A 25,893-nucleotide genomic window follows, 5' to 3' on the forward strand; every position below is an offset into this window, starting at 1 on the left:
CTGCTTCTGAGGCGCTGCTCCTTCTGCAGGGACACTGCAACAGACCTAATGCCTTCTGGGGTTCCCCATACAGCCGCATCTTTCTGTGGATTTTGTTTAATATTTAACACAGCAAGGCAAACTAAGCTTATTTTAAAGGCAGCTCTTTAACTGTTTGTTCTGTATATGTGAGTGCACATGTATATAAAAATATATGTCCATGCTGATGTTCAAACTAATGTTCCTGCATCTACCTCCTCAAAACTTACTTCTTCATGTGACACACTGGTCCAGAGTCTATTGAACTTGTTATTTGTGTTTTAATTTAAGAAAATGCTTAAAAACATACTGGATCCTTTCCAGGCTCTCAAGTAATACTGTAATATAGTTAAATGAAAACAAAGCCTAAATACTTAATTTCCTGAGAGACCAGAAAAATTTCTGAGGTTGCCGTTCCAGTTTCTTGACTAAATAATAGGTATTTTGAAATCTTCTGTTACAGTTCTTATGAGCATTTTCAAATTAAAGGCACAATTTTGAATAGAACTGACAAGCAATACATTTAAAGAACCTATTTCACTCCATAGTTTGTGGTTTAGTTTTGTTACATAACGTCAAAGTTTGCTCCAAAGAAACACCAAATGAAATAAAGACTTCACTCGCTATTTCATTCCTTAGGAAAAACACGAATAACTTAGCTCAAACAGCATCTTGCTGCACTGTCACTTTTTAAAAAATACATGCTTTTTCTTTGAGATTTATTTATGTTATTTTTACGTTATTATGTTATGTTATTGTCTCCTGATATTATATCACAATTCCTTTCTGGACTAAAATTGAGACCTGCTTAGACTGTCCAGGCACATTGAAGCTTTAGGAAAAGATTGTATTTGATACGCCACTAACAACTTCTTGAAATTCAGCCCCAATGTAGTCACCCAAAAATTCCCGGAGCGCCTGAAAGGCCCATTTCAAACGTGCTCGCGCTGCCTCCCCTGCTGCTTTACCTAGGACTAGCACGTATGGTGTTGGCACAACAGCTTCTCTCCTGCTTCCCATCCATGTCCGCCCGGCGGCCGTGTCCACAGGCCGAGCGGCTTCCTGCAGCACCCACCGTGGCTGAGGCGAGGGGCACGCCGGGCCGGTTCGGTGTCGCGCGGATGGCCGTTCCCGTGGAGCTCCTCACGGCGCACGGAGCAGGGCAGAACGTGTTCTCCTTGCAGAGCCACGGCCCCTCTCCTTGCAGGGCCATGGTCCCTCCAAACTCCCTGGCTGGTCACCCCCAGGACAACCCCCTCTCACACCAGCTAACACAGCCAAATGGCTGCTCTCTTTCACAGGACCTAAGCAGCAGTCTCACACGTTGGACTTCACTTGAAGTCTGAGAAGTCCGTGGTCTTTTCCACAGAAAGGAAATGGACAGCATCAAGCTCAACATTCCCCCCTCTACTCATACTAACTTACAGCAGCCTTACTTGTTCTCCAAGGCCGCTGCAGATCAAACGGCACCAACAGACCCGCAGCATCAGGCACGCACCACACTTCGTTAGAGCTGAATCACCACCCGTACCGCATGTGCTGATACCATAAAACTGAAACGTGTTTGGGGAGGTTTGTTTAGTTTTTGTCTTTCACTATCTTTACCGTGACAAGGTGATAGTTCCATGTCTTACCACAGTATAAACCTAACAGACTGATTTTTAGTAATAGCTTTCTTACTTTTTATTCTTCTTATTCTGTGTTCGTATTTTTACTATATTTTTACTGTGCTACACTCAAACAAAATTTGTGCACTCAGACTTATTTTTAGTAATAGCTTTCTTACTTTTTATTCTTCTTATTCTGTGTTCATATTTTTACTGTATTTTTACTGTGCTACACTCAAACAAAATTCATGCAGTCTAATCCTGAATCAACTGATACACCACAACTTCTACTGACATAAACACAATTCATGAGGAGTACAAATCATGACAAAAATGTCACTTCCTCTATTGGGGTCTATTGACAGGGTCTAGTTTTAGGCATCTAATTAAGGTCTTAGGGTTTCTCTATATATTCAGCAGAGAGAAAAACATCTAAATTCAGTGATCCATATGCCCTTTTGTGAACCCCAACATAATTATAGCAATCAGTTGCTGAAAGTTTGAATAATCCCAAACACTCTAGCACAATAAACATAATGCAGCAAATCACAGACAAAAATTTTGCACCTAGAAAGATCAACATCTTTCTATGGTATCAATTATAATTTAGGAATAATTGCAAAGTTTTGACCCATGTAGAGTAACAAGAATGAATATACATATATATATATGTATGTATGCATACACACACACACTCACACGTTTCCTTTTTAATAGCTTTCTCCTCATTGCTTGTCCAGGTGTTAAACAGATCCCTTGCATCTGAGTTTCAGAAGAGCATTTCTGGTGTAGCCCACCTTGTTTTGATGCAATAAAATCTAGATGACTTGGTTTCCGTTTGCCATTTAACCTCTGAAGAAGGGTCTCTCACTAGCTACAAGTCTCTTTTACAATCGCTTTCCTGCCTCCTTCGAACAAACTTCAACTGGTTGAAATTTTTTGTACATTTTTCCTTTGATCTGCTGTGCTTTGTTCATCCTGATCTAATGTAATACGAAACAGATTTGGTTCTCCTGTTTGCTTAAAAGGTGTCAACCATAAATTAGTAATTCCTGAATTAGAAGCATCGCATGAATTACTTCACCTCAGCCACAGTATTCAGTTTTTCATCTGCTTGCCTCTTTCATGAGTGCAAGAGCTTCTATTATAGAGGCTATCCTATTACACCCAGTTGCAGCCTATTTAGCTAGAGGACGCCCATCAGTATTCCAGGAAAGAACTCTGAAAGAGGACTGGTTTTGAGTTCCTGCTTAGTCTGTATTTTTACCCCTCACATTTTTTTCTTGTCTGAATGGAGTTCACACATCACGGCAGAACCCTACTAGTGCAGAAGGAAGATCACTGATTGAGAGCTCAGACTTATCTAGGAAAAATAGTGTAAAGGGACTAGTATGTTACTGACATTTTCTTAATAAAGTTCTACTAGACAATGTCCATGATAGCAGTACATTATCTTTTCAGAGTACATTCAAAAGATTTCATTGGATTTTATCTTGTTTCTTTAACATCATATTGAGTACAGAACGTGACTCAACTGAGAGGATTCCTAAACAGGCAAGTGCTGTTGTTGGTACTATGTACTCACAATCCTGCTTCTCTCTGTGACCTCCTACCTAGCAATTTCTGCCAGTACTAGACCTCAGGATGACACTGAAAATTGCTAAAATATCAACAGCTTCAAGCAACAAGGGAAGCTTCAAATAAGGAGGTCAAAATAAGGAACTGGCATAAAAGATCTGAGTGCATGGTACTTACTCTTTTAGCTCAAGCTGAACTGATCTGAAAGTTTTGCTGTTCAAGACTTCCCACCAAGAGATTCTGCAACAGTTTTATTTCGGTTCAAATATTATACTTGGCCTTTCAATACCTTTTGCATGCAGCAATTGTACTTGCAGTATATTAGCTACTGAAAGCTACTAAGATCATGGCCAAAGACAGTATGGCAGAAGTTTGATAGCATTATTTTATAACTGTATGAAGACAGAAAAAAAATGGCTATGGGATGCTATGGAAAACCAACGCTTTTTGGACAGTGAGGTCAAAAAACCAGCCTCATAGAGACTAACTTACTCTTTGTAAAACACTTAACAGAAAATTATGCAAACAAAGGAGGCGTATCTTTGCTCCCACACATCTGTTTCTTCCATTAACACCTTATTAATGCCAGGTAGGTGTTTCCCAATGCACTGCTTGGCATTAGCAAGTCATGATGAAGAGCAACAAAGAAAAGTCACTATTTCCAACAGCCAAGAAATCATAATAATGTACACAAAAAAGCAGAGAGAGGAAGAACACACTCTACTGTTGTTTTTGTTTGAATGTCTTTTTCTCCTTTTGTTGTTATTTTCCAAATTAAATGTTGACTGGAATAAAAAGCCTTCAACACATATACGTTATACAGTAAAAACAAAATTAAATAAGGATATGACAATAATGCTGATGAAACAAATTGCCATTCTCTGAACACAGCCTGCCTACTCCTGGAAATGGTCTTAATCGGGTTAATGTTAAATACTGATGGCCAGAATGCACCACTGAGGCACAGGCTGTTCCCAACGCCTTTGCATCACGAGACACACAGGGTCACACGGCTCCTGTGCCATGGAAAACACACTTCACTCTTCTGGGAAACCTCTAGCAGGATAAACAAATGACCACTGGCATTTCTGTAATCTTGCCAAAGGACAGGTACGGATATCCATATGCCCTCACTCCTAATTTATTAATCCACAGATTAGGTTATACCTAATATTTGGATTATTATTGGTAAAAATAAACACTATAATCCCTAAGGAACAAGACAACCACATTCACAGAACATAGCACCTGGATGGTTTGCCTCGAGCAACTTACAAACTAAATAAAAGAGGTGAAAGAACAGTTAAAAGTCTGTCTTCATTTTTGAAAAAGCATGACAAAAACATTGCCCTAAGACTACTTTCTTGGTATAGGGAATCAAAAGTACACAAGTGAGTTGAGTTTCCTATAGAAAACAGATTCTTTACCTTACAATAATCACCATTCACAGCTTCTATGGCTAGTCTGTATTTCAACACTTCTGAGTCATGAAAATAACCTACATTTATGAGAACTACATAGTTCTCGGTCCTGGCCTGTTATTCTGACCATACAGTCATTAAGAGTTCCCTGATCTACAAATTCAGGGCAGGTTATAGTTCTGCTAACTGGACACTAGTCCATGTCTGCAGAATTTTGCGGATGTCTAGTAATGTTTTTAGATGATGCAGCTGTGTCATGTTTGGCTTTGCTTTCTAGAGTTGACGGAGATACTTCCCTACAAAGTTTGCAATGGTTTCAACACTTTTTTCTTTCTTTCATAAAAGGGAAGTTTCTGTTGCTAGTCCTTTTGCTAGTAAGATTATGGACTGTATGCATCATAAAACTACTCAGATCTTTACAGTACAGATAACTTCAGAAGTTAACTGGAAGATTAAGCTACAAGGCAGGAGAAAGCATAATATAAAATTCAGAAGAGATAAAACCCACCTGTTTTAACAGCAATCTCTAATCTGTAGCCAGCGAGCAGCCCCCCGCGAGCAGCCAGCCCGTACCCTTGCCAAGGGCGCCCCGCTGTGGCTCTCGAGCCCTCCGCCACAGCCACCGCTCCCTGCTTCACAGCCCCACAATAACCTCCTCCTTTCCCGAGAAATTACAATGAATCAGTGCCTACAGCTTCCAGTTATTGGGAGAGACTTCTTGTATTGGAAGTAGCCTAGATGTGTGTAAAATATATATATAAAAACACATATACATAGTATATTTCTCCACGTATAGCTTATTGCAGCACAGCAAGCTACAGTCACCACCAAAATGAAATCTCTCCTTCTACGTTATTAATCATCTCTCAGGATTCTACTGGCACTTTTCCTCCCAATTTAAAAGTTACTGAGAAGGATTCACGTCATTGGCTGCAGGAGTAGAGGAAAAGAATAAATCAACTGAAAAATATACGGGGAACACAAAAAGTGCACACATCTAGCAGAACACCAAAGCCCCTTCTGGTTGAAGGGCAGGTTGAAGAAACCTAAATACAGACATTCTTGAACTTAAAAGCACTGTGGAAGTTTTGAGCAAAGAGAGAGGACGCCAATGTATTATCAAAATGTTTCCATGTATCTATATAAGAACAAGCTGCTATAACTCCAATTATCAATTCTCAAATAAAAATTGAAATTCAGTACAATCATCACTGACACAGGCTAAGCACGTTCCAAAATTCATCAGAAATTCAAGTGGGTAGAAAAACAATTCTATACAAAAATAATGAAACTGATTACTAAGATTACAGTGGTAGCTCTTCTTCCACATAGGAAGAACATCACCAGGTTTTTCTTACTTTGTCTAGTGTTTTTAACATCATTTAATTGCTTTAAAAATTATTTCATTAGAAGTCTAGTCTAAATCACAAAGTGCATAATCATTTTGATGAATGAATTAATAGGCATGTTTGCAGGGCTTATTATGTTGTACATGGCAGTTATAGTTTAACCCCCCAGTAATGCATTAATTCCATGACGTCTTTCTAAAAGAAAGGTGTTAGGACAGAATTTCCTTGTTTAATGAATTTTCAGTACAATGGCTACGACTGCAGTTTGTTTAGCCAGAACCCTTGATTAAACTGCAGTTGCCTCATATACTGCATCCTTAAAAAGCAAGAAACTTCTTACAAATTGCACATATAACATTTATTCCAGATGAAGGTAAGCTCTATGGTGTTCCTTATTCTATTTCTCAGTTAATAATGTTATTATTCTCATTATAGCAATATTTTCCATCTTTTATTTAAACGATTATGCAACCTCAACACGTTAACCATGAATATACATAGGTACAAATGAACTATTTTTTGAGTCTTTTATTCGTGTTTTGGTAATGCAGTAAAGTGTCCAACAGAGGGTGACAAACACCACAAATTCCTTTAGACAACTTAAATACTAGATTAAAAAAAAAAAAAAAAACACAACCACCACCAATAACACTAACACGACTAACTAACATAAAAAGAAAACACTAACATACAGTTAAGGAAAGGCTACCTATGGCCACTAATATTTGAACAGGCTTCGTTACTGGGGAGACACCTTCACTATTAATTGTAAATGCAGACAATTTTTCAGAGAAATATTCAGATGCATTTGACAGTTCAAGATACAGTCCACCAGCTACGTCCCTGTTCACTCTACAGTGTATAGACGATTTAATCACTATTAAATATAATCTCAGGGCTTTATACTTCTTAAGTAAATGAAATAGAAAATCTCCAGTCTGAGGAGCCAGGCAATAAATATCACTAATTTTAGCAGAGACTTGCACTAGTGTGTGCACACATGGAAGGAGAACGTCCACATAGAATTCATCCCTTTCCTGAAAGCTGCTGAGGTTCTGAAATAAGAAGCTGATCACTGGCCAAACTGCCAGATCTGTGAAAAATACTAACTTTTTTATTAAAAACATGCTACTACTTTATGACAACCAGTCAAGGACCAAACAACACGTAGCCCAAGAGCATTCTCCCCTCACCTAATATAAATCCAGAGATCTTTCTGAGCAGTTCAAGTGGGCTACAACAAGCTGCCCTGTGTATCCGCTAAGGGGAAGCTACAGGCATTTTCACACTAGGCAATGTATTTGAATTATTTTATTCATCCCCATTTTACTTTCCCTATTTCTACCAATGAGAGGAAACTAGTTCTGGAAACTTATATATCTGTACCACAAGTCTGTCTTTACAATTTCTAAACTTCAATATTTTATAGACATTCCCTATGTGCTTTTTGAGCCTTCTATCTTCCTTAAATACATCAGATACATTCAACAAAACAAAATTCTTTCACAGTTTGCAGAGGAAAGCTATAAAATGTTGACCCCAAAAATACAGATTATAGAAAAATAATGTATTTATAAGGAGTTTGAGCTGCCTTTTTTCATAGTTTTCTAAAAGCAATACCAATATAGGCACTTTCTTTACAGTTACCATAAGTATTGCAAATAAAAAATAAAACTTTCACACCTTATTCTCTTATAAGCTTTATTTTAAAATGCTTACTCTTTACTCTACTAAATCTCACCATTAACGACTGCTCTAGAGCAAGCTGCAACTTACCCAAACTGTAAACCCCATACATCAGGGACATGCCCAAGCATTGGCAGCAAGGATTATCAACAACTCCGTTTTTTGTACTCTTGTAACAAAGTCTTCAGTCACAATACTGCCTTAATACGCACAAAACAGTAATTAAGACCTGTAGTATTAATCAGTGTCAATGACAGGCTAATGTTATACCTCTGATTTATGTCCTGGCAAAGCTACCGAAAAGTTAAACATTATTTACTCTTCAGCAAGTCACAAAGTCACCACTAAACAACCTGACAGTCACACTCTACATCACACCAGTCTTGCCCATGACCAATCTCACCCATGTTGTCTTGTAACAAACACCCATGTTTGTTTCAAAGGAATCACTTTGCCACATATACCCTAACACCACAGAGCAACTGCATTTATAAAATAAAGGTAATAAGTGAATTTATGAATATACTCAGATTGCATGTTAACTAATGAAAGCAAATATGAACACTGTTAGCTGGGGATTCTGCTTGGCAAGATGCGTCTGGAGCACTAACTGAGGAGCACATGAGGAAGGGTGCTAATGATTTCCCTCATTAGCAACTGGAAAGGCCAGAAGTTGAAGCCTGATCTGTATATCCCCAAAGACTTGGCTTTGCAACCAACTTGTCTTAATCATGGTAATCTCTTGACAGCAGCAGATAATGATACGTAAACACTTCACGGGAACATTGTGATCAATGAAGTTACTCCAAACTTGCTGCAATACGAAATGAAGCTGATCCCAAATCTTTTCAGACCCCTTAGGCAGAAATAAATGGATTTTTTATGTTTAAACTTACAGAATGATGCATAAAAATATTAATAAGAAGCAACCTGACCAAAAACAGGTTAACTTTTAAGTTCTATAAATGTCATCTGCTTCCCTCAATGCAATCTTTAGGAGAATAAACTTTTAAGAACTCACCTTTCAATCATTAGCCATGAACCCAGGGAAAAAAAAATGTAATGTACCAAGTCAAAAAATACAGACTATTCCAGCTAGTGCAGGATGATAAGTAATGCTGCATTTGCAGGGGACGACACCATCACCCCAGAATTCTCTATGCTGTCCTCTAAGCACAAAGCTTTCTTCTGTCTTGGGTTGCACCCGTAATTTAGTTGTGTCCAGCTGTAAGGAGGTGAAAGGGACTAGATCCTGCCACTGTTTTGCATAATGAGTAGTACTCTCCAATGTCACAGTTAATTACAATGAAAGAACTTGCCCTAGATTAGTAACTATTGTGGATCACAATACAGTAGCAGATGATGTTCCAAAACTAATCCACTCTAACAGAAGCCCTATTAACATAGGCAAAGTGAGAAATTTGGTCCATTGTGGACCAGTTCTATAAATAAAACACTTTATTTCACAGACCCTGTAAAGAAGCTAGTTACTTGATCTCTTCAAGTCTAACACCCTTGTTAGAGTTTAAATTTGACAATTTAAAACCCACTACCACCCAAAGTCTTGTAGATACTTTTTTAATGTCTACGTCTATGTTGCACTGTATTTGCATAACTTTCAAGCATCATGTTTTTTTTGGCAAGAATTCTTCATACCTTTCAGCTTCATTCCAAATCATTCATAATCCAAACAGCTTTTGTACAAGGATGGAACTATGCTTCTATGCTGAAAATAACAGCACCTAAAAGTAGCTGTTCTTCAATCTATAGTATTTTAGATAGCTAAACAGCACCAAAAGGTTGTTTCTACCTACATATATTAAACAAGTAAGACATCAACTTGTTTGTTGCCCTATTAAAAACCAGTTAAAAACCTGTATGTGTTTTGCATCATACGCTCTTTGCACCTGCTCAGAAAGTGGTCAGAATCACACCTGCATGGCTGTTACATTCCTTGCTCCACTACGGCAAGGTCACCTCAGTGAAGCCTGTGGGAGCCCAGTCTCCTCACCTGGGAGCTGGTAACACAAAGTTCAGGAGGAATACAGCGAACAGTGAACTTACATTTGTTCTTCTTTCTTAACAAGAATAAAAGAACCAAACGCATTTGTGTTCTCAAGCCTTATGAAATTTTGCAGGCCCAGGAGACAAGATGAACTTACTGCCCACACTGACTACTTGTGGCTCAGACATCAAAAATTCAGCCAGCAAACACAGAACTAGGACTGAAGCAAGCACAGACTAACAAAACAGATACCTGCGCAGGGAGCAGAAAGATGCATAAAATAATGAAAAAGAAACATCAGCTGTAACACATTTCTGAACATTCCAAACACATTTTTTTACTCTTAAAATAGAAGGACAAACCTTCACAATAGCTTAGGCTATAAGTTTGATAATAAACATAGTAATTCAAGTACTTCTCTTTCTAGTTAAAACAACACAGTATTTTGTGGAATGCACAGTATAGTGTACAGTCGCTTTAATAAAAATAATGGTAAACTACATAGTATATCAGGACATAATTATAATGCTGTTTACACATGTTCTGAGTAAAGAATACTAAATGACCAGGCTGAATCACAGTCCTCTGTATTTTTCCCAAAGACAGGCAAAGGCAGATGCAGAACAATGCAAAACAATTAGAAAATATACTCATGGAATCTGAATCTTTCTAGAAGTTGAAAACAGTAAAAGGAAAGGGATTTAGCAGCAAAAAAAATAAGATGGGAGTTGGATTAGAAATGTAAAAATAGGTTTCAAATATATTTTCTCAGCAAAAACAACAACAACAAAAAAAAAAACCAAAACAAAAAATAGCCCACATTTACACAGATGCTTACAGAAAATCATGTTCAATTTAGGACATGTTCCTAAGGTTCAAAAATAATGTGAGATAGCTAACGGCAGCTATTGTGAAGTGCGATCAAGAACCGAGTTTCTTAACACTGCAGACAGAGTTTTACAGTAGTGCTGCCAATATCACAAGAAGAGTGTCTCAAAACATTTACAGTTTCAGAGGTTTAAAAGTCAATTGTAAAAAACTGCTCTCGACTACAGTTTGGTAGAGAACATTTAGCCAGGGAGAGAAATAATTGAAATTGTTTTAATGCTGGCAGAAAAGGAAGAACTGGAGTTTGGATTAAAAGGCAGTAAAAACTGGTTTTTAACTGGGTTTCACCAAATATCCATTCCCAAAATACCCATTCCCAAAATACTCCCCTTCCCAAAACACCAGTAAGGTATCTGCATGGAGGATTAAAAGCCTACTACAAGCCACCGCTACAGGCCAAAAATGTGAATTCAAAATTTCAAAACCTTGCGGTCTGAAGCCATCATTTTATTCTTTCATCCAAATATGCGGAAATTTGGGGGTGCATTTCTAACTACGTAGCTATGGATAGCTAACACACAGAAGGTGTAAGCATTTATGAACAGAACCATTTTGCATTATAAATCACTTAAATACATAAGCATCAGATTTAAACAACTTTATTAACCTCCAAATGCTTGCACAAGACCTTTTTCCTCTTTCTAATCCTACAAAGTTTAGGCTATAGTTTAAATTACCAAAGAAAGGATTCAATATTATGCAACTTCAAAACGTATTCTGTCTAGTGCACTAAATCAAATAAGAATTCTACCTTTTTTTTTTTTTTTGGCCTTCCCAACCTGAATATGTTCTGATGTATTATATGTATTAAATAGGACTCAGGAGGGAGCCTAGTGGCAGTCTTGCTGAGGACAGCAGCCTTACCTTGCACTGCCCCGCCACGCAGATGGACGTGCCGTTCTGGTCGCACGGAGTTCCATCTATCACCTTTTCAGCCTGTCTCACGTAGAATCGGTAGCCTATTGCACGGCAGTTCAACTCACACTTCTGACTTCCCTTCACTGCAGAAAAAGACAAAAAAAAAAAAAAAAAGGTTTTGAGCGTTTTGTCCTGCAAAACATAATAACCATCATAGTTTCACATGTCATTCTACTAATTTTGCTATATTCCAGTTTACCATATAGGCATTATCTCTAACTGAAAATCCTTTAGAGTATAAAATTCTGAGGAAATAGCATGTTCTAGTTACTTATGAAGGATCTAGCACATTTTTTGTTATTGAACCAAAAATTGAAAAAAGTCTGATTAAAAAATAAACATGGAACAAACAAGCAGCACCACCAGAACAAACACACACCAGAAGGAAAGGTCGCCCAAAAGTCTCAGACTCTTTGGTCTACAAATTGAGTTCTTCAGCACCTATAAACAGTGCTGCAGTTAGTCATACACCAAATTCTACTACCTACAGATAACATTCATCTGAAGCAAATGGACCACATACTTCTAAGATTTAAAATACTTTTTAACCTCCATGAAGAGTATAATCCGTTAACTGAATTGCCCCTATTGAGCAAAAGAATTTCCCACTGGCATTTATAGAAGCAGTCAACATTTACTGCTCATAAATTGCAACAAAACGAACAAATTTTAAAGTTCACTTGTAAAACAAGTTATCAAACTAGTAAAAAATATTCCATTGCTAATTAACCTCATATGTATCTCTAAACCTCCTCCTACCCAATATTTTGTCTCAGCTCTCAAGTTTTCTATATAGTTTTAGCTCAGTCACACTACACTACTGGTTTGGCAGAGGACATAAAATGCCAATTAAACCACGAGCTGTAAAACAAGTGATTCCACACAGGCAGCACTTTGAACTGCTGTCATCTGACCCCAGACTTTACAAAAGGATCTGTCTGGCCTCAGGAACTGGGCAAAGGCTTTAAGATGAAGATTTTTCCAAACTTTACTATCAGCAATGTGCATTTCCACTCAAAAATGGAACTTTCCACACTTTTAAAATTGTGACTCCATTATTAAGTTCACTACAGCCATGCACTCATGTATAACCTCTAGAGAACTAAAACCTTCAGTTCATCTCCAACAAAAGCTCCATCTCCTTCCCTCTGCCAAGGCCTCCCTCTTTTCTTAATATCTTCTGTCCTTCCTCTACAAAAGGCCTGACAGAACCGCCTCTCCCTGGAGCGAGCAGCACCGCACAGCCAGCACATGCAGCCGCTGCTTTGGGACTTCATGCCAGCTCTTCCTTCAGCTTCCTCTTCCAATGCCTTCTGCGCCTGTCACTGACTTCCAGCCTAAGGAAATGCTCAGTAATTGACAGCAGAAAGGAAAATGGACACAGAGGAGAAGCGGGCGCAGGCCCAGGCCGGGATGGGGAGTCACTCAGCACGGAGCCGGGAGAGACGAGGGGGAGAGGCCAAACAGGCTGCATGCCAATGCACACGATTCCAACCTAGTGATAGTCCTTGGGAAGAAAAGCTAGCATAAAGAGCAGCCCAACTGTAATATCTTTGCTAAATAATGTATTCAGTTGTTCAAAGGGAAACTAAAAATAGCCACAGGGAAAAAAGAATAAAAAAGAACGGAAAAGGAGGAAATAGTGTTCAAATCAAATCAAAATGCAATTGACCGGTAAATTCATAGAATAAATACATCATTGTACACAGCTGCACACTTAGTGCCATTGTAAAATGTAGATAATAAGTTCCTCCTTTCTCACTCTGTTTCAGCACCTTAGTTTGCAAGCTGTTTGGAAAATATACCGGCTCTTACTGCATGGACAGGAAACCTACCACTACCATAAACATAAGAGAATTCCCCATTCCACATGCTGTAAGGTTAAGGACTAGAAGATACAAACTCCCAAGAATGGCTCCTCAATCCAAATCTTAATTCAATACGCAATCTTGACTCCCTATTGTTACCACTTACCAGTACTAGTTTTTCGCAGAACATCACAGGATGCTTTTACCATTTGTCAGTTTTTGTAATTTTGCCTAAATGTCTAAATATAGAAACTACCAAGCTCTTTAATTTGAGCAAGATGCCTGGTGGGTGCCCTCAGAGAAGTGGCATGCACCCTGCTGGCAGGCTAGTGCCATGTTCACACTACAACTACATTACGGCGTTAAGCAAATCAGTCTGCATTCTGTATGCACATTGCCTTGTAAAGTCAGCTTCAGCATTTGTCCCAGAGTGTCTCCAAAATGCACTCATTGAGAATACACCAGAACAGCAATCTGCAGCGATAAGTTGCTCCTGCATATCCCTGTTATCTTCAGGGCATAGTTTGCCATAGGCTGTAATTCAGTATTTTCTCATGATAAAGTTATGCATCTGCTATACAGGAAGCTTAATGTGGCAGAGCAGACATGGGCAAAGCTGTTGGCAAGATCTGCCTGTCTACAGCAAGATCTCTCTACATAATGTCCCTTTTAGGTAAAGCAATCTCCACAATATGCTTGCAGGTCACGCTCCATAGGACAACCAGGAGGCAGAGAAGGAAGGGGCTGGCAAGACATGGGCTCCGCGTCCAGCACGGCTGGCAGGAAAGCTAGAGTAAGTCTACATCTGATGATGCTCAAAGAAAGAAAAAGGGTCTCCCCTTCAGCAGATGTATTTTTATATTTTTATATTTTTATTTTTATATTCAATCATAACTTGTAAAACTTTGTGAACTTCATGAAACCAAGGTTTCTGTTTAGACATATGCTCTTATTTTCACATAGAAAGTGCTTTAAGGCACATTAGCATGGAGAGAAAAGTAAGAACAGGTTTTAAACCTACTAGTAGATGTCTAGGCTTTTTACACACTATAATAGCTGGTGCCTAGGAACTTAACCAGTTCTGTGGCTGTAAGCTGACAGCTACACTGCAAATACAGATATCTAACTAACAATACGCAAACACTCTCCAAGAAACAACTATATGTAATTACATTTGCTTTTTCCAACATAAAAAGAACACTGTGCTGTGATATGTCTTCATTTGAGCCTCTTTTGATACTTTGTCCTTAACACGACCTAACGAAAATCCTATTCAGTTTGGGAAGATCTAGCTATAGCATTGCATTTATTTTTGTCTCTTTTAGTTTTGATAGCATTCTATAAAATTTTATTACTATGGTCTATTTCTATTTTCAAATTTCATTGTCTAGTCTTCGCTTCAGTCATGCCAAAACATCTTTTTTTTTTTTTTACTTCCAATTTCCTTTGCTCATATATTTAAAATGCTTATTACTTCATCTTGCTTCAAGATCTTCATATATATTTAAAATAGCTATACAAGGGTTTAGATACTGAGTCAAAAATACAACTGTAATATGCTCAGCAGTGGCTCAGGGCCAGAATCCCTTCGTATGACATGCAACAGTCCCTGTTGTTATTTCCAGAGAGCTCTGATTTTACTGTGTAGCGTTTGGAACTCTTTCCCGAGAAAACAACTACAAGGACTATTCTCACATGAGCCTCTCCTGTGTCTGGCAATCAGAGGTCAGAGAATACAATTCGTCAGTCATTGAGGACACTGGCCACTGGATGTCTCCACTACTCCGTGCAGAATTAGATGAAAGTGTGGAAAAAAAGATTTTCCAACAGGCATTTGCTTATTCCAAGCCACCACCTCCCGTTTACCTGCAACGCTTCACTAAGTTGTGCTCTGTGGCCTTCAGCACAGCCCTGGAGATGACTAATTCTGGTAAAGCTTTGAATAACAGTTCCTATCATATAAAATCAAAAATATTAAAATGTTGCTAGATAAGTAGAAAAAATACAGCAGTTGCTTTAACTCAGAACTTTTTGTCTTGTTCCCTCTCATTCCAGTAATAGCTAAATTGTATCAATAAAAAGTTCATTACAGATGAGGAACTGCCTAAATAATAGGTAGGTTCTTCTAAAAGGCAGTGAAATTTTCTCTTCAAGATTTTCCTCATTTGCTGCAATAGCTGGCTAATTCGTGTAAATCTGATGACGTCTAACCATTTGGTCACCATGTGCTTTGACATCCCCTACAAACTTCCTGTTGCAGATTACATATTAGGATTTCATGGCAGATACCTGCTCTCAGAGAGGTACAATACAAAATTCATTACATGTTTGGAATACAAGGAGAATATTTGCATATTATAAAAGCCCAAGTGACACACACACAAAAAAAATACATGTACTTCAAAAAATCAACATCTCTCTTTTCCATTCCCAAAATGGAGTTTTTTTGTTTGTTTTAAGTCTGGCACTAATCAGAGAAAACCTGCCACACGCAGGGCAATTCCTCATCCATACCATATAGCTCTCGGCCGCAGCAAGCTCTGCTCTAACCAGTTCCTGGGGGCAGCTGAGAGGTGTCAGCTACAGTTGCCGTTACTGGGAGTTAGGAGTTAAGTTACCCTCTTGCTGGAATGGCTCTACAAGGACTTCGGTACTGCTTTCTGTTGGACTTCAAAATATAGAGGAATTTAGTATTTCTATTTGACTATTAGCTGAAATCTCTGTTTGCCCTGATTGTACTTTGAAATATGATCCATCTCTGTCATCATGCAGGTAGTCCAAAAAATTGCAAAGTAGGATCATGTAAAATTAGTATATAAAAGCAGTACCTTGGTAACATTAATAAATATAACTTCAAAAGCTGCATACAGATTTTCTATAGAGTTCTTGGCTGTTCTTATTTGAAAGATTCTACTAAATAAGGACTTCATGTTATACCTCAGAATCATAAATGTAAAAGGTAGAGGGGTGGAAAGGAGATTCAAGTGTGGGCTTGTGAAGTTCCAGCAACATTCCGAACAAAGCTTTCAGTCATCTCTCAAGGGAATATATTTATGCTCGCAAAGTCAAATATCCTAGAAGTCTCTCTCCTGTTAAACAGGAACTCTATTTTTGAGCAATAACTATGCATAGACATGTTTCCCATTAAAGGGAAAAGGTAATGACTACAATACTCAGATGTCTATTATTTAATAACACTCTTAACAAGGATGCACAGAAAATCATATCTAATATTTAGGCACCTGTGGGTTTCCATGAAATTGATAGCACGCTCTTACATATTCAAGAAGTCACTCCTCACTGAAAAGTGAATCCTAACCTTTCTTTAATATGAAGAAAAAGATTTATCTGTCACCCACTTCTACAAGTAGTAGGAAAAAAGAACACCAAATGGTGCTGTTTCTTGTTCCTGCACAATATAATTCAGGTCTTATTGACTCATTTTGTTGCATGATTAGGCAATAAATCTTTTTTCCTTAATGGTTTTCTTTTTTCGAAAATTGCAGATTACATCAGCTCTGCAACATCACATTTATGAAACTGAGCTTGTTTATTTAGCATAAAATGAAAAGATCGAACATTTTACTCGTAAAAATCAGAATTTGTTAGTTTCCTTATTCAAATGTTCAATTTGCCAACATTTCCCAAAAAAATCATCCTAGATCAAACCATAAAACTGTTTGTTGTTCCCAAACTCTTTTCCTTTACACTCTCCAGAACCAAAAGTGAATTGAAAATACAATTTTTTACCCACAAATCCACTCTTTGCCAGATTAACATACTGCAGATCACTCAGAGCTCTCTGATGGAGAGTTTTCCCAGCCCGAGTTTTCAAGACCGACAGAACCACGGCAGCCTTGATGAACAAGACTCAAGATCCATTACCCTTCGTTGCATAAATTAATGAAGCTACATTTCATTTATGTTACCTGGGAACAACCCACTTATTTTGCATCTTAATTATTACAAATTTGTTTTATTAGTGGTGTTCCCCTGCTGATAAAGTAAACTTTAGAGAAAAAAAAATGGCAGCTTGACAAGATTAGGTGGTCATTACTGAAAATGGGTGTCATATAGACACTTTAACAGCATGCATCCCTGTATGAGAAATTGAAGAATAGGTAAAGGAAAAAGCACAGAAAGAGGTTTAAAGTTTTAAAAATCCCATAAACTGATTTGATAGTCTAGGCTTACGAGGCTACAAAACATCACTGTAGTTACTTTGCTTTTCTGTGACATGCATTTACACTACTGAAGAGACATAGATGGTTTTGAGACTAAATTTATTGCCTAAATTATACCAATCATCTCTATATAAATTAATGCATATAAAAATACATATAATAAACTATTTTTAACCTGTTTTCCTTAAGCTGTTTTCCTTTTCCCATGCACAGTAGGATAAACAGGTCCCTAAAATACTTAAACACATTGCAACACAAACTGTAGCTCTCGCACACCTCGTACATCTTGTTATGGAAAGCTCCCAGATTGCCATCTTCCTGGCTAAGGAGCAAAGCTTTATCTTGTGCTCTGTACTGAAACAAAGCAATCACTTGCATACCCTTTATACGCAGGATCCTGTAACACACAGACCTGTCACAGGCTCAATGAGACTAAATCTCTCTTTTTTTTTTTTTTTTAAGCTTGTTACTAAGATCTCTCTGGTCTGGAAGAACACCAAGAAACGACCACTTCAGAGGCTGCTGAAGGAAGAGCGCATAACTGGAAACAAGCAATAGCTAAAAGTCAGTCCCACACTGAATGACACTATCCCTTAGCAAATGCATGCAAATACATTTGGACTGCACATTTATGCACTTAAGGCTGGACTTAAGAAAAAAAACTATAATTGGATGATGAGTTTTTCTGGATTATTAGAAGACACTATTTGTTATTTAAATTATTTGGTTTAACTTAGATTCTAATTGCATTGCTCTGGACTCCTGCCAGTCTTAAATAGGCAAATAAATTTTTAAGGATTAGTTAAAACATTCTGTGCTTTTATTTACATACTCAGAGATATTTATTTCCTACATTCTCATAAACATTATTTTTTTTAAATGGATGTTTGTTATAACATGGTTTTCAACAGGATGCCAATGACCTGGAGCTCAATGAGTTAACCTTAAAGCTGCTCTCCCTTTGGTAAGAGATAAAATCCGAAACACACAAAAGGTCAGGGATTTGGTTTCATATTGCATATATTTTAAAGACTATTGTTAAAGAAAATGGTCATTGCTCAGTGCAAGATTTCTTAGTAAGTTTGCTTCTAACTTCCCTATTTTTTAACATATATTTTCAAAGTTTATATGTTTTCATTTCCAGATATTACTATGCTTGCAGAAAACTGGAAGGTAACAACTGAGTGAGCTTGAATCTGGGAAAATCCAAGTGCAAGGGCCTGGGGCACCAACTACTGCCTTGTGGTCCTGGGAGCTGGTCTCCACTAGCCCGGACCTTAGCACTACTGGCCACAGTTCTCTTAGGGATTGGGCTTCAAGATAACAAACCTTAAACTCTCTCCTCCCCTCTCGTGTATCTCTCAAATCAGGGGAGAGGTAGCGTGTCTGGTAAGAGTATCGTCACATTGTGGAGTACTCTCCCTCGAAAAACTTCCTGACACCAATTTGGTCAGAGCAGGGGACTTCTGTTGTTGGCAAAACATAGAGGAACCCAACACCACCATTTCCTTCAAAGGGTAGAAACAAACAACCACCAAGGCACAGCAGACCACAGAGAACAAAGGTTTGTAGGAAGGTTGTACTTGTAGGCCTAAACCTGGAGGAAGTTTGCAGATCCCAGCAATAATTCTAAAGTTTAGCTAGAGCACTACATCCACTTTTGAACGCAGGTCCATGCGAAGGGATTCCCGAGAAGAGCATTAATGTGATCAGAGATCTAGAAAACACAGGCAAAGAGACAAGACTGAAGTCTTGTGCTGTTTCAAGCAAACAGAGGGAAATGAAAGTCTCTGAGACATCAAGTACAAAGGAGAATAAGATATTTCTACGCGCACTGTGAACTGGAGAGGAAGCCACACTTTAAAGAAGCAGCAAGGAAGATGTATATAACGTTCCACAGAAGATTTCCCTGGCAGGGAAAATTCAGCCCTCTGTTTACATACGGAGACTGCCGGATCCCTGCGTGGGAGCCGGCGCTGGGGCGAGCTGGGTGCAGCTCCCGTGCCCTTGTCCACCGGGCCGTTACTCAGCCAAGCGCAGACGCACAGGCAACCCCGCGCTCACCGCTGACCTCTCCCTTCCTGCAGGGTGGTGAATGTGGCAGCAGCTTTCATTCAAAATATTTGTTGTCACACAGTAAACTTCCAGATGCTGTTGTTTACCATTTAGGAAAATGCTTACCATTAATATAAACAGTTCACAAGAGTTTCTTCATGAATAAACTTTACCACACTTTCTCCACAAAGAAGTGCAAATATTCAAGTGCAGTCATAGAAACGCATATGTTTAGAGTACAAAAGGTCCAAAAGGAAAAAGAAGACTCCCTTTCCTCAACTCTGTCAAGGAGAATTGCACCAAAGAGTATTAGCCCTTAACTGCAAAAATATTTCTGACAAGTTGGTTTTTGCCTCTGGAAGACAGTAAATTCTGAAATTTCACTGTCTTGCAAATCCTACTTTAGCTTTTAGCTACAGAAAGAATAATTAGATTGTGTAGATTTCCTCCACCAACATTGTTTACTGAAAGCATCTTCAGATTTATTTCTAAATGTGAACCGTGTAAAGCTATGAGTCTAGCAGAGCAGGGCTAACACAAGTACTAACACCTGGAAATCCTTCTGGAAATATTACCCCCATTGTGCTTAGAACAACTCCTACAGTAACTGTTGCAGCAAGTATTTACATAATAACAAGCACAGGTAACACTGACTATTATATATTTGATTTTTTGGGCTGTTGATTCAAACATTGATGTTCACAGTTTTTAAAATTTGTTTGAAAATTATTCTGAAATAACAAAATACGTTAAAACTATTTTAGAACTTCTTATGCACTTCAAAGCACCTTAATCTCTATCAGCCCTAGAGTCACTCCTCCTTGAGCTCGAGCAGTCTGCATTCAGTGTTAACATCCCCATACGATGCCAGTCACCAGGCATTCATCTCTAATAATAACGGTATCAGGACGATCACCTGGTAACTACACAAATCCTTCAAATCTGGAAAATTCTTCTTTTGAATAATGACCGAATCATTAGCAACATCATAAGGCAGCATTACAGACCACTTTTGTTTAAAGCTACCCTGTTTAATTTCCATACCACAGCTGCCAAGTTACCCTTATGGGAAAGCATCAGAACCATTCCAAAGATCTGAAACGACAAAGTTTCTCATTTTCGTGAACTGTCATTTTAAGGTGTTAAGGATAAAACAATATATACTCTAAAGCCTAAAACCCAGTAGTGAATGTGTGCGGCAGATTAACCTACTGCTTTGTGCCCCTACAGCCACACTGCTAAGCTCAAAACAGTAAAGAATTTTAGTAGAGACGTGGGACATTTCAAAAATGCTTCCAAACCCCAGGAAATCTAAGTTAATAAATTATGTCTAGCCTAATTGCATTCATTCTTTCAAAGCATTTGGTGGGGAGAGAGGGGTGTGTGAATGTTTCAGTGTGCAAGTGGCTTCTATACCCTGCATCGCTCAGTGGTTGCAAACACAGCATGGACTCACCAGCCCACATCGTCACAACCCTGTAAAACTTCCTACGGCTGCTCGCTCTGCTCCAGCCTCAAGCTGCAGGCAGTGCAGTGGAGTAACACAGCAGTGCTTTCAAGTTTGGCATAAGGTTGCTGCCAAATATGCAAGCTATTCACAAATATTATCCAAAAACAGACAGCAAGCACAATCTGTGAGCTAGAAGAAGATTTAGGGTTCACCTGGTACTGACCTAATGGAGGAAGAAACTATGCCGAAATAGCAGAGGTAGCTTTACTAACTGTAAAGAATCCGAGCGGGAAAGAAGGGGAAGCTTCAGCAAAATGCTATTGTGAAAAATAATGAATCACACTCACAGACTTTAAATATAAATTACCTCTCTTTTAGCCAAAAAGCAGCTGTACAAAAGCTGATGTTAACCATTATCCATTTTCCACTGAAACCATTCTGTACTGGCTCAAATACTTTAAAACTATATATATATACATTCAAGTTTTCAGCAGTCCACCATCCCCCTTTCTGAATTACTGCCCGCTCTGGTGAAAATGAGCTAGCTGAAGTTGTTTAAGCAGCTCTCAGTGCACTGCCCAATCCACACTCAATAATTAAGGATTTGGAAAAAAATCCACTGCTTTACAGTTCTTAAAGAGAAACATGATAGGGTTTTAGAGACTGTTATTCAAAACCCAGATTAATAAAAGCAATTAAGCATTCCTCCACAATCAATATGCTATTATTTGGCGTTCTCTTAAATTCTGAAATACCCTGTGGTGAAATAGGAGCATGAACATGAACTGGCACCCTAGTATCACAAGGGAACAAATTTAAATTGTAGCCCAATGAGTGTGTCTTTAAAAGAAAACAGAGAAAAGCCCAAAGGAAAATACAGCAATTCTGAAGTTACATTAACTAAATTAGTTGCATTCTTCTGGAATTAATAATTACAGGACAAAAGAAGATCCTAATCAAATGAAATATTCAGATAGACTCTAGAAGGAAGGAAATTACTGATGAAATAAATATTCAAAATTTTGTGGCTTTCCAGAAGACCAGTGAGCCTCTGCTGCCATGTGCCAGAGAATCCTGACCCGACAAGTATTCGTGCCGGATAAACCCCAGCTGGGCTGGCCCTCCAGGTGCTCCAAAGCTCGGTGCCTGCAGACTGACCTCACAGCACAAATGTAGAGCAACATCTTATAGTGGAACAAGAGCTTGTTCTGGGAACTCCAACACAGACCGCAAGAGATTCCAACCATTCGGAGGCATTTTCCCTGACTGTGAATACTGGAAAGGACGACAGGAACACATCTGGAAACTGCTGCACTCTTATCTACCACAATCACACTCCACAATACTTGTGCAGGGCACATTACGACCTGATCCAGAATTGTGCATTGCCTTGGGATGCATGGATGCGTCAGTGGAACTACTCCAGTTCTTTCAGTGTGCAAGACAGTTCTGATCCTGAGGAGAACCACATCCACACTGCAAGTTACAACACTAAGTAAACGGTGTAGATAGCAAAGCCTGCTATTAGAGGCAGAGGAACAGTAATACACCACCCTGCTGACTGGCTGGTGTTTTCTTACACCAAACTACATTTCTAACAGTGAGCTTTAGCTACAGATTTCAGTCCCTATCTGCCATTTGCACACCTGGCTACACCTGGGCCATCTTTCCATTTCAAAATAAAAATAGGCTTTAAAATATCAAGCTAATTCATAGTATTGAAACCAACTTTTAGCTTTCTCAGAGAAGAATTCAGACAGAAAGACCTGCAGATGGACCTCTCTGTACATAATCCAGAAACAAATGTAACTGGCAGATGATCAGATGCACAGGTATAAACACTTAACTATTTTAAAACACTTATTGGTACCTAAACAGCTTTACCTTATAAACATTTTCAATCTCTCTTGAATCTACAGTTATAAGTGTTTAAATAGGATTATTTTACTGATGCTTCATGTCCATTTTCAGACATCTCTTTAAGGATCCTATCCTGTACTGGGCAATAACAGCCTTGGCTGCAAGTCCTTCAGAAGACACTAAGTATGGCTCGTGGCAATAAGATGTGAATAAAACATGTATTTCAACTGAGCTGAACATTTTAGAACATAATTGGTGTCAAAAATAATTCTTATTATATTTTATTTCCTGAAAGACACTCACTTTGGCACAATATACCAATGCTAGAAATAGGAAGAAGAATGCAGGCTGGTTTGACACGTGGTTCATCATGCCCAGTTTGGAATTGATTAGCTAACAGAGGAGATGAGCAATTAACAATATTTTTCTTTTGTATTTACACTCAAAACATTTGAGATGGGTCCAGTATCACTTCCAAAAGGCTTATGACATTAGTAAGATAAAAATCCTTCGTGCCAGAATTTTCATGAAAAAGTCATACATAGCTATAAAAGTTAAATTAATCATGACAGTGAATGTCTCATTTAATAGCATGAAAAATAATGATTAGAACAGAACAAACTTGTTGTTTTTATGCAATCCAATATTCATTCATGTCTATGCTTTAAGCACTGCACTACACAGAAAATTCATCTATATATTTCAGGCATGAGGATTCATATCAGCTTGCTTTAAGCTACCAATCAACCATATTGTGTAACTTCCACATCACAAAGTGAGGAGAACACTTTCCTTTCTCATGAAAGCAATATGGGAATGAAATCCACTAATTACCGAGATGTTCACGCAGTACTTGGATCAGGGCCAAACGAGTGCCCAGTAGGTACCACCAACACTGGCTGGTATCGTATGTGACAAGATGCCTCTTTGACCAGAGCAGGTTTATGTGCAGAGTGAAATGGCCCCCGGTGTGAGAAAGCTGGACAGAATCGGCCTCCAAGCGTTCACAACAGGACTAGCTTTTGAAAGCAGGAATTGCTGCGAAGGAGCACGGCACACACATCTTCATCTTGCCAGAGCAGACACAGCATCAGCTCTATCTGCAGCTGTTTTAGTCAAGGAAAACTAGCCCATAGTTTGGATATGACTGGAAGTATAATCTGACCTCATTTTAAATTGGATTTTATCCAGTGTTCCTGCAACGTCCCCAGGAGACTTGATCCAATGATGACTTCTAAACTCATTTTCATAGAACAGATCCAACATTTTTCAGATATCTTCTTTAATTTGCCAGTGACTAATATACTGTTTCCATTAAGATAAGGGTTTATTTAAGCAAAGAAAATCAAAATTTCTCATTTATTAAATTCAGCTTCTTTCTGCATATGCTGCATCTGCTCTCTTCACAGCTCCCACCCCAAAAGAAAACAGAGCTCGAGTCCCAGAAGAGCTAAACGTGTCAACTCAGTTAACCGTAAGAATCTTCAACCTTGCCAAATGCAGTTTTATTCAGCAAAAACTGTTGTCCCCAGACAACAAGACCTTTGACATTTTTTAAGTTAAACTTTCCAGCTTAGCTATTACCATTTGGAGAATGTTTTAAACTTTTCTTTAACATGAGGACTCTATAAACTTGCTAGAGAAATGACTGAAATTATTTGATTTGAATTGATTTGAACAAGAGCTACTTGAATTCCTCTGTGATGGATAATCCTCACACCAAGCTTACATACATATGTAAAAACAAACATGCTATTTGTGACTTACTCAGCTTCCTACATGCTTAAGTATTTAAATATTGCTTTACTGAACCAGTAGCAAGTGAATCTGTACAATACCTGAAGGAACAAAGCATTAATGTTTCATTTTCCTTCCACTTTCCCTATGCCCTTTCACTAGAACAGGAATATAGATAGTCCATACATACATCTCCCTTGTGCTGCAAAAAAAGACTATACGCTGCCAAGATACTTCATCTAGCCACTATTCTCAGTATAAATAAATAAATAAATAAAAATCCTTTGTTAAGGCTTTAAAGGCTTGATTTTAAACTCGTTGCTTCCTATGCAGATTCAAGGCAAAGCAAAGCAGATAGGCACAGCCCTGTCACGCTCTACATGATAGGAGGGAAAAGAGAATCAGGAGTCATTCACTCCACCCCATTCCCCAAGGTGAGGAGCAGTAGCCAAAGGAATTCTGTAATTCCAATTTATGCCAGTCAGAACACAAAATACATGCAGAGTGAGGGATCTTACTGAATTCTCTCCAAATTTCAGTGCAACAACAATCTCAATATTGTTTAAAAACAAATCAGAGACTGAATTTTCTGCAATAAAATTTGACAGTGACGTTCACAAAAATATTAAATTTCAGCAATATGCTGACTTTTTAAAAATGGACATCTGTTTACATTTAGCATCTTCATGCAACTCTATTCAGCAATAGTGAAAGGATGAGAGCATTCCTTCCCCTACACCCCTTCAAAACTGGGGGTAAATATCATGCTGATTAATTGGCAAATTAGCAGTAAGGGAAATCAAATCATGTGGTCCTTATTCCAGGAAAGTACTTGCTGAAGTCAAAGGGAAGAACCTAATGGAAATTATTTGACATGCATAAAGATTGCTGGATTCGGAGCAGGACCTGTTTGGGATCGTAGACTGTCCCTCAACGCCTCTCCATCCTCATCTTCTGCAACCTCCCTGTCCCTGGGGTGCAGCCAATAACACTGCCTTGTGTGGCTGTTCGGAATGGAGTCAAAGCAGAGTCTTCATGGAGTCAGCAAAGTCTGTTTTCACTCATGAATTAGAGAAAACTTAAATCACCTGATGAAAATGCAAACATACCAATTTACAGTGCCACCTGCTTCTCCTCAAGTGGCCATTCAAACCTCCAGGCTTAATGTTGCAAAGGCCACTGTGATTGAAGTTTAGCAAAACGTGCAAAGCAGAGTGACTGTGCAACACTCCCACCCCACCTGCGTTGTGTGGAGATAACTCTGAGCTCCTGTCTGAAACGCAGACCTTTCAGGGAGACCCACCCCGAAAGCAGCTAGAGTTTTCTGCT

The 25,893-nt window shown here is 38.5% G+C and overlaps 1 protein-coding gene across 1 annotated transcript in view; it reads right to left on the reverse strand.

Annotated features, from left to right (window-relative positions):
* Positions 1-25,893, reverse strand: part of THSD4 (thrombospondin type 1 domain containing 4) — a 234,363-nt gene that overhangs the window by 133,879 nt on the left and 74,591 nt on the right. The window contains exon 6 of the mRNA XM_088520213.1: positions 11,417-11,553. Coding sequence (XP_088376339.1) covers positions 11,417-11,553 — 137 coding nt within the window. The remainder of the gene's footprint in view (positions 1-11,416; positions 11,554-25,893) is intronic.

This window comes from Tinamus guttatus, unplaced genomic scaffold, assembly GCF_059628265.1.
Source record: "Tinamus guttatus ecotype Peru unplaced genomic scaffold, ASM5962826v1 Tinamus_guttatus_pri_ptg000004l, whole genome shotgun sequence".
NCBI classification, from domain to species: Eukaryota; Metazoa; Chordata; class Aves; order Tinamiformes; family Tinamidae; genus Tinamus; species Tinamus guttatus.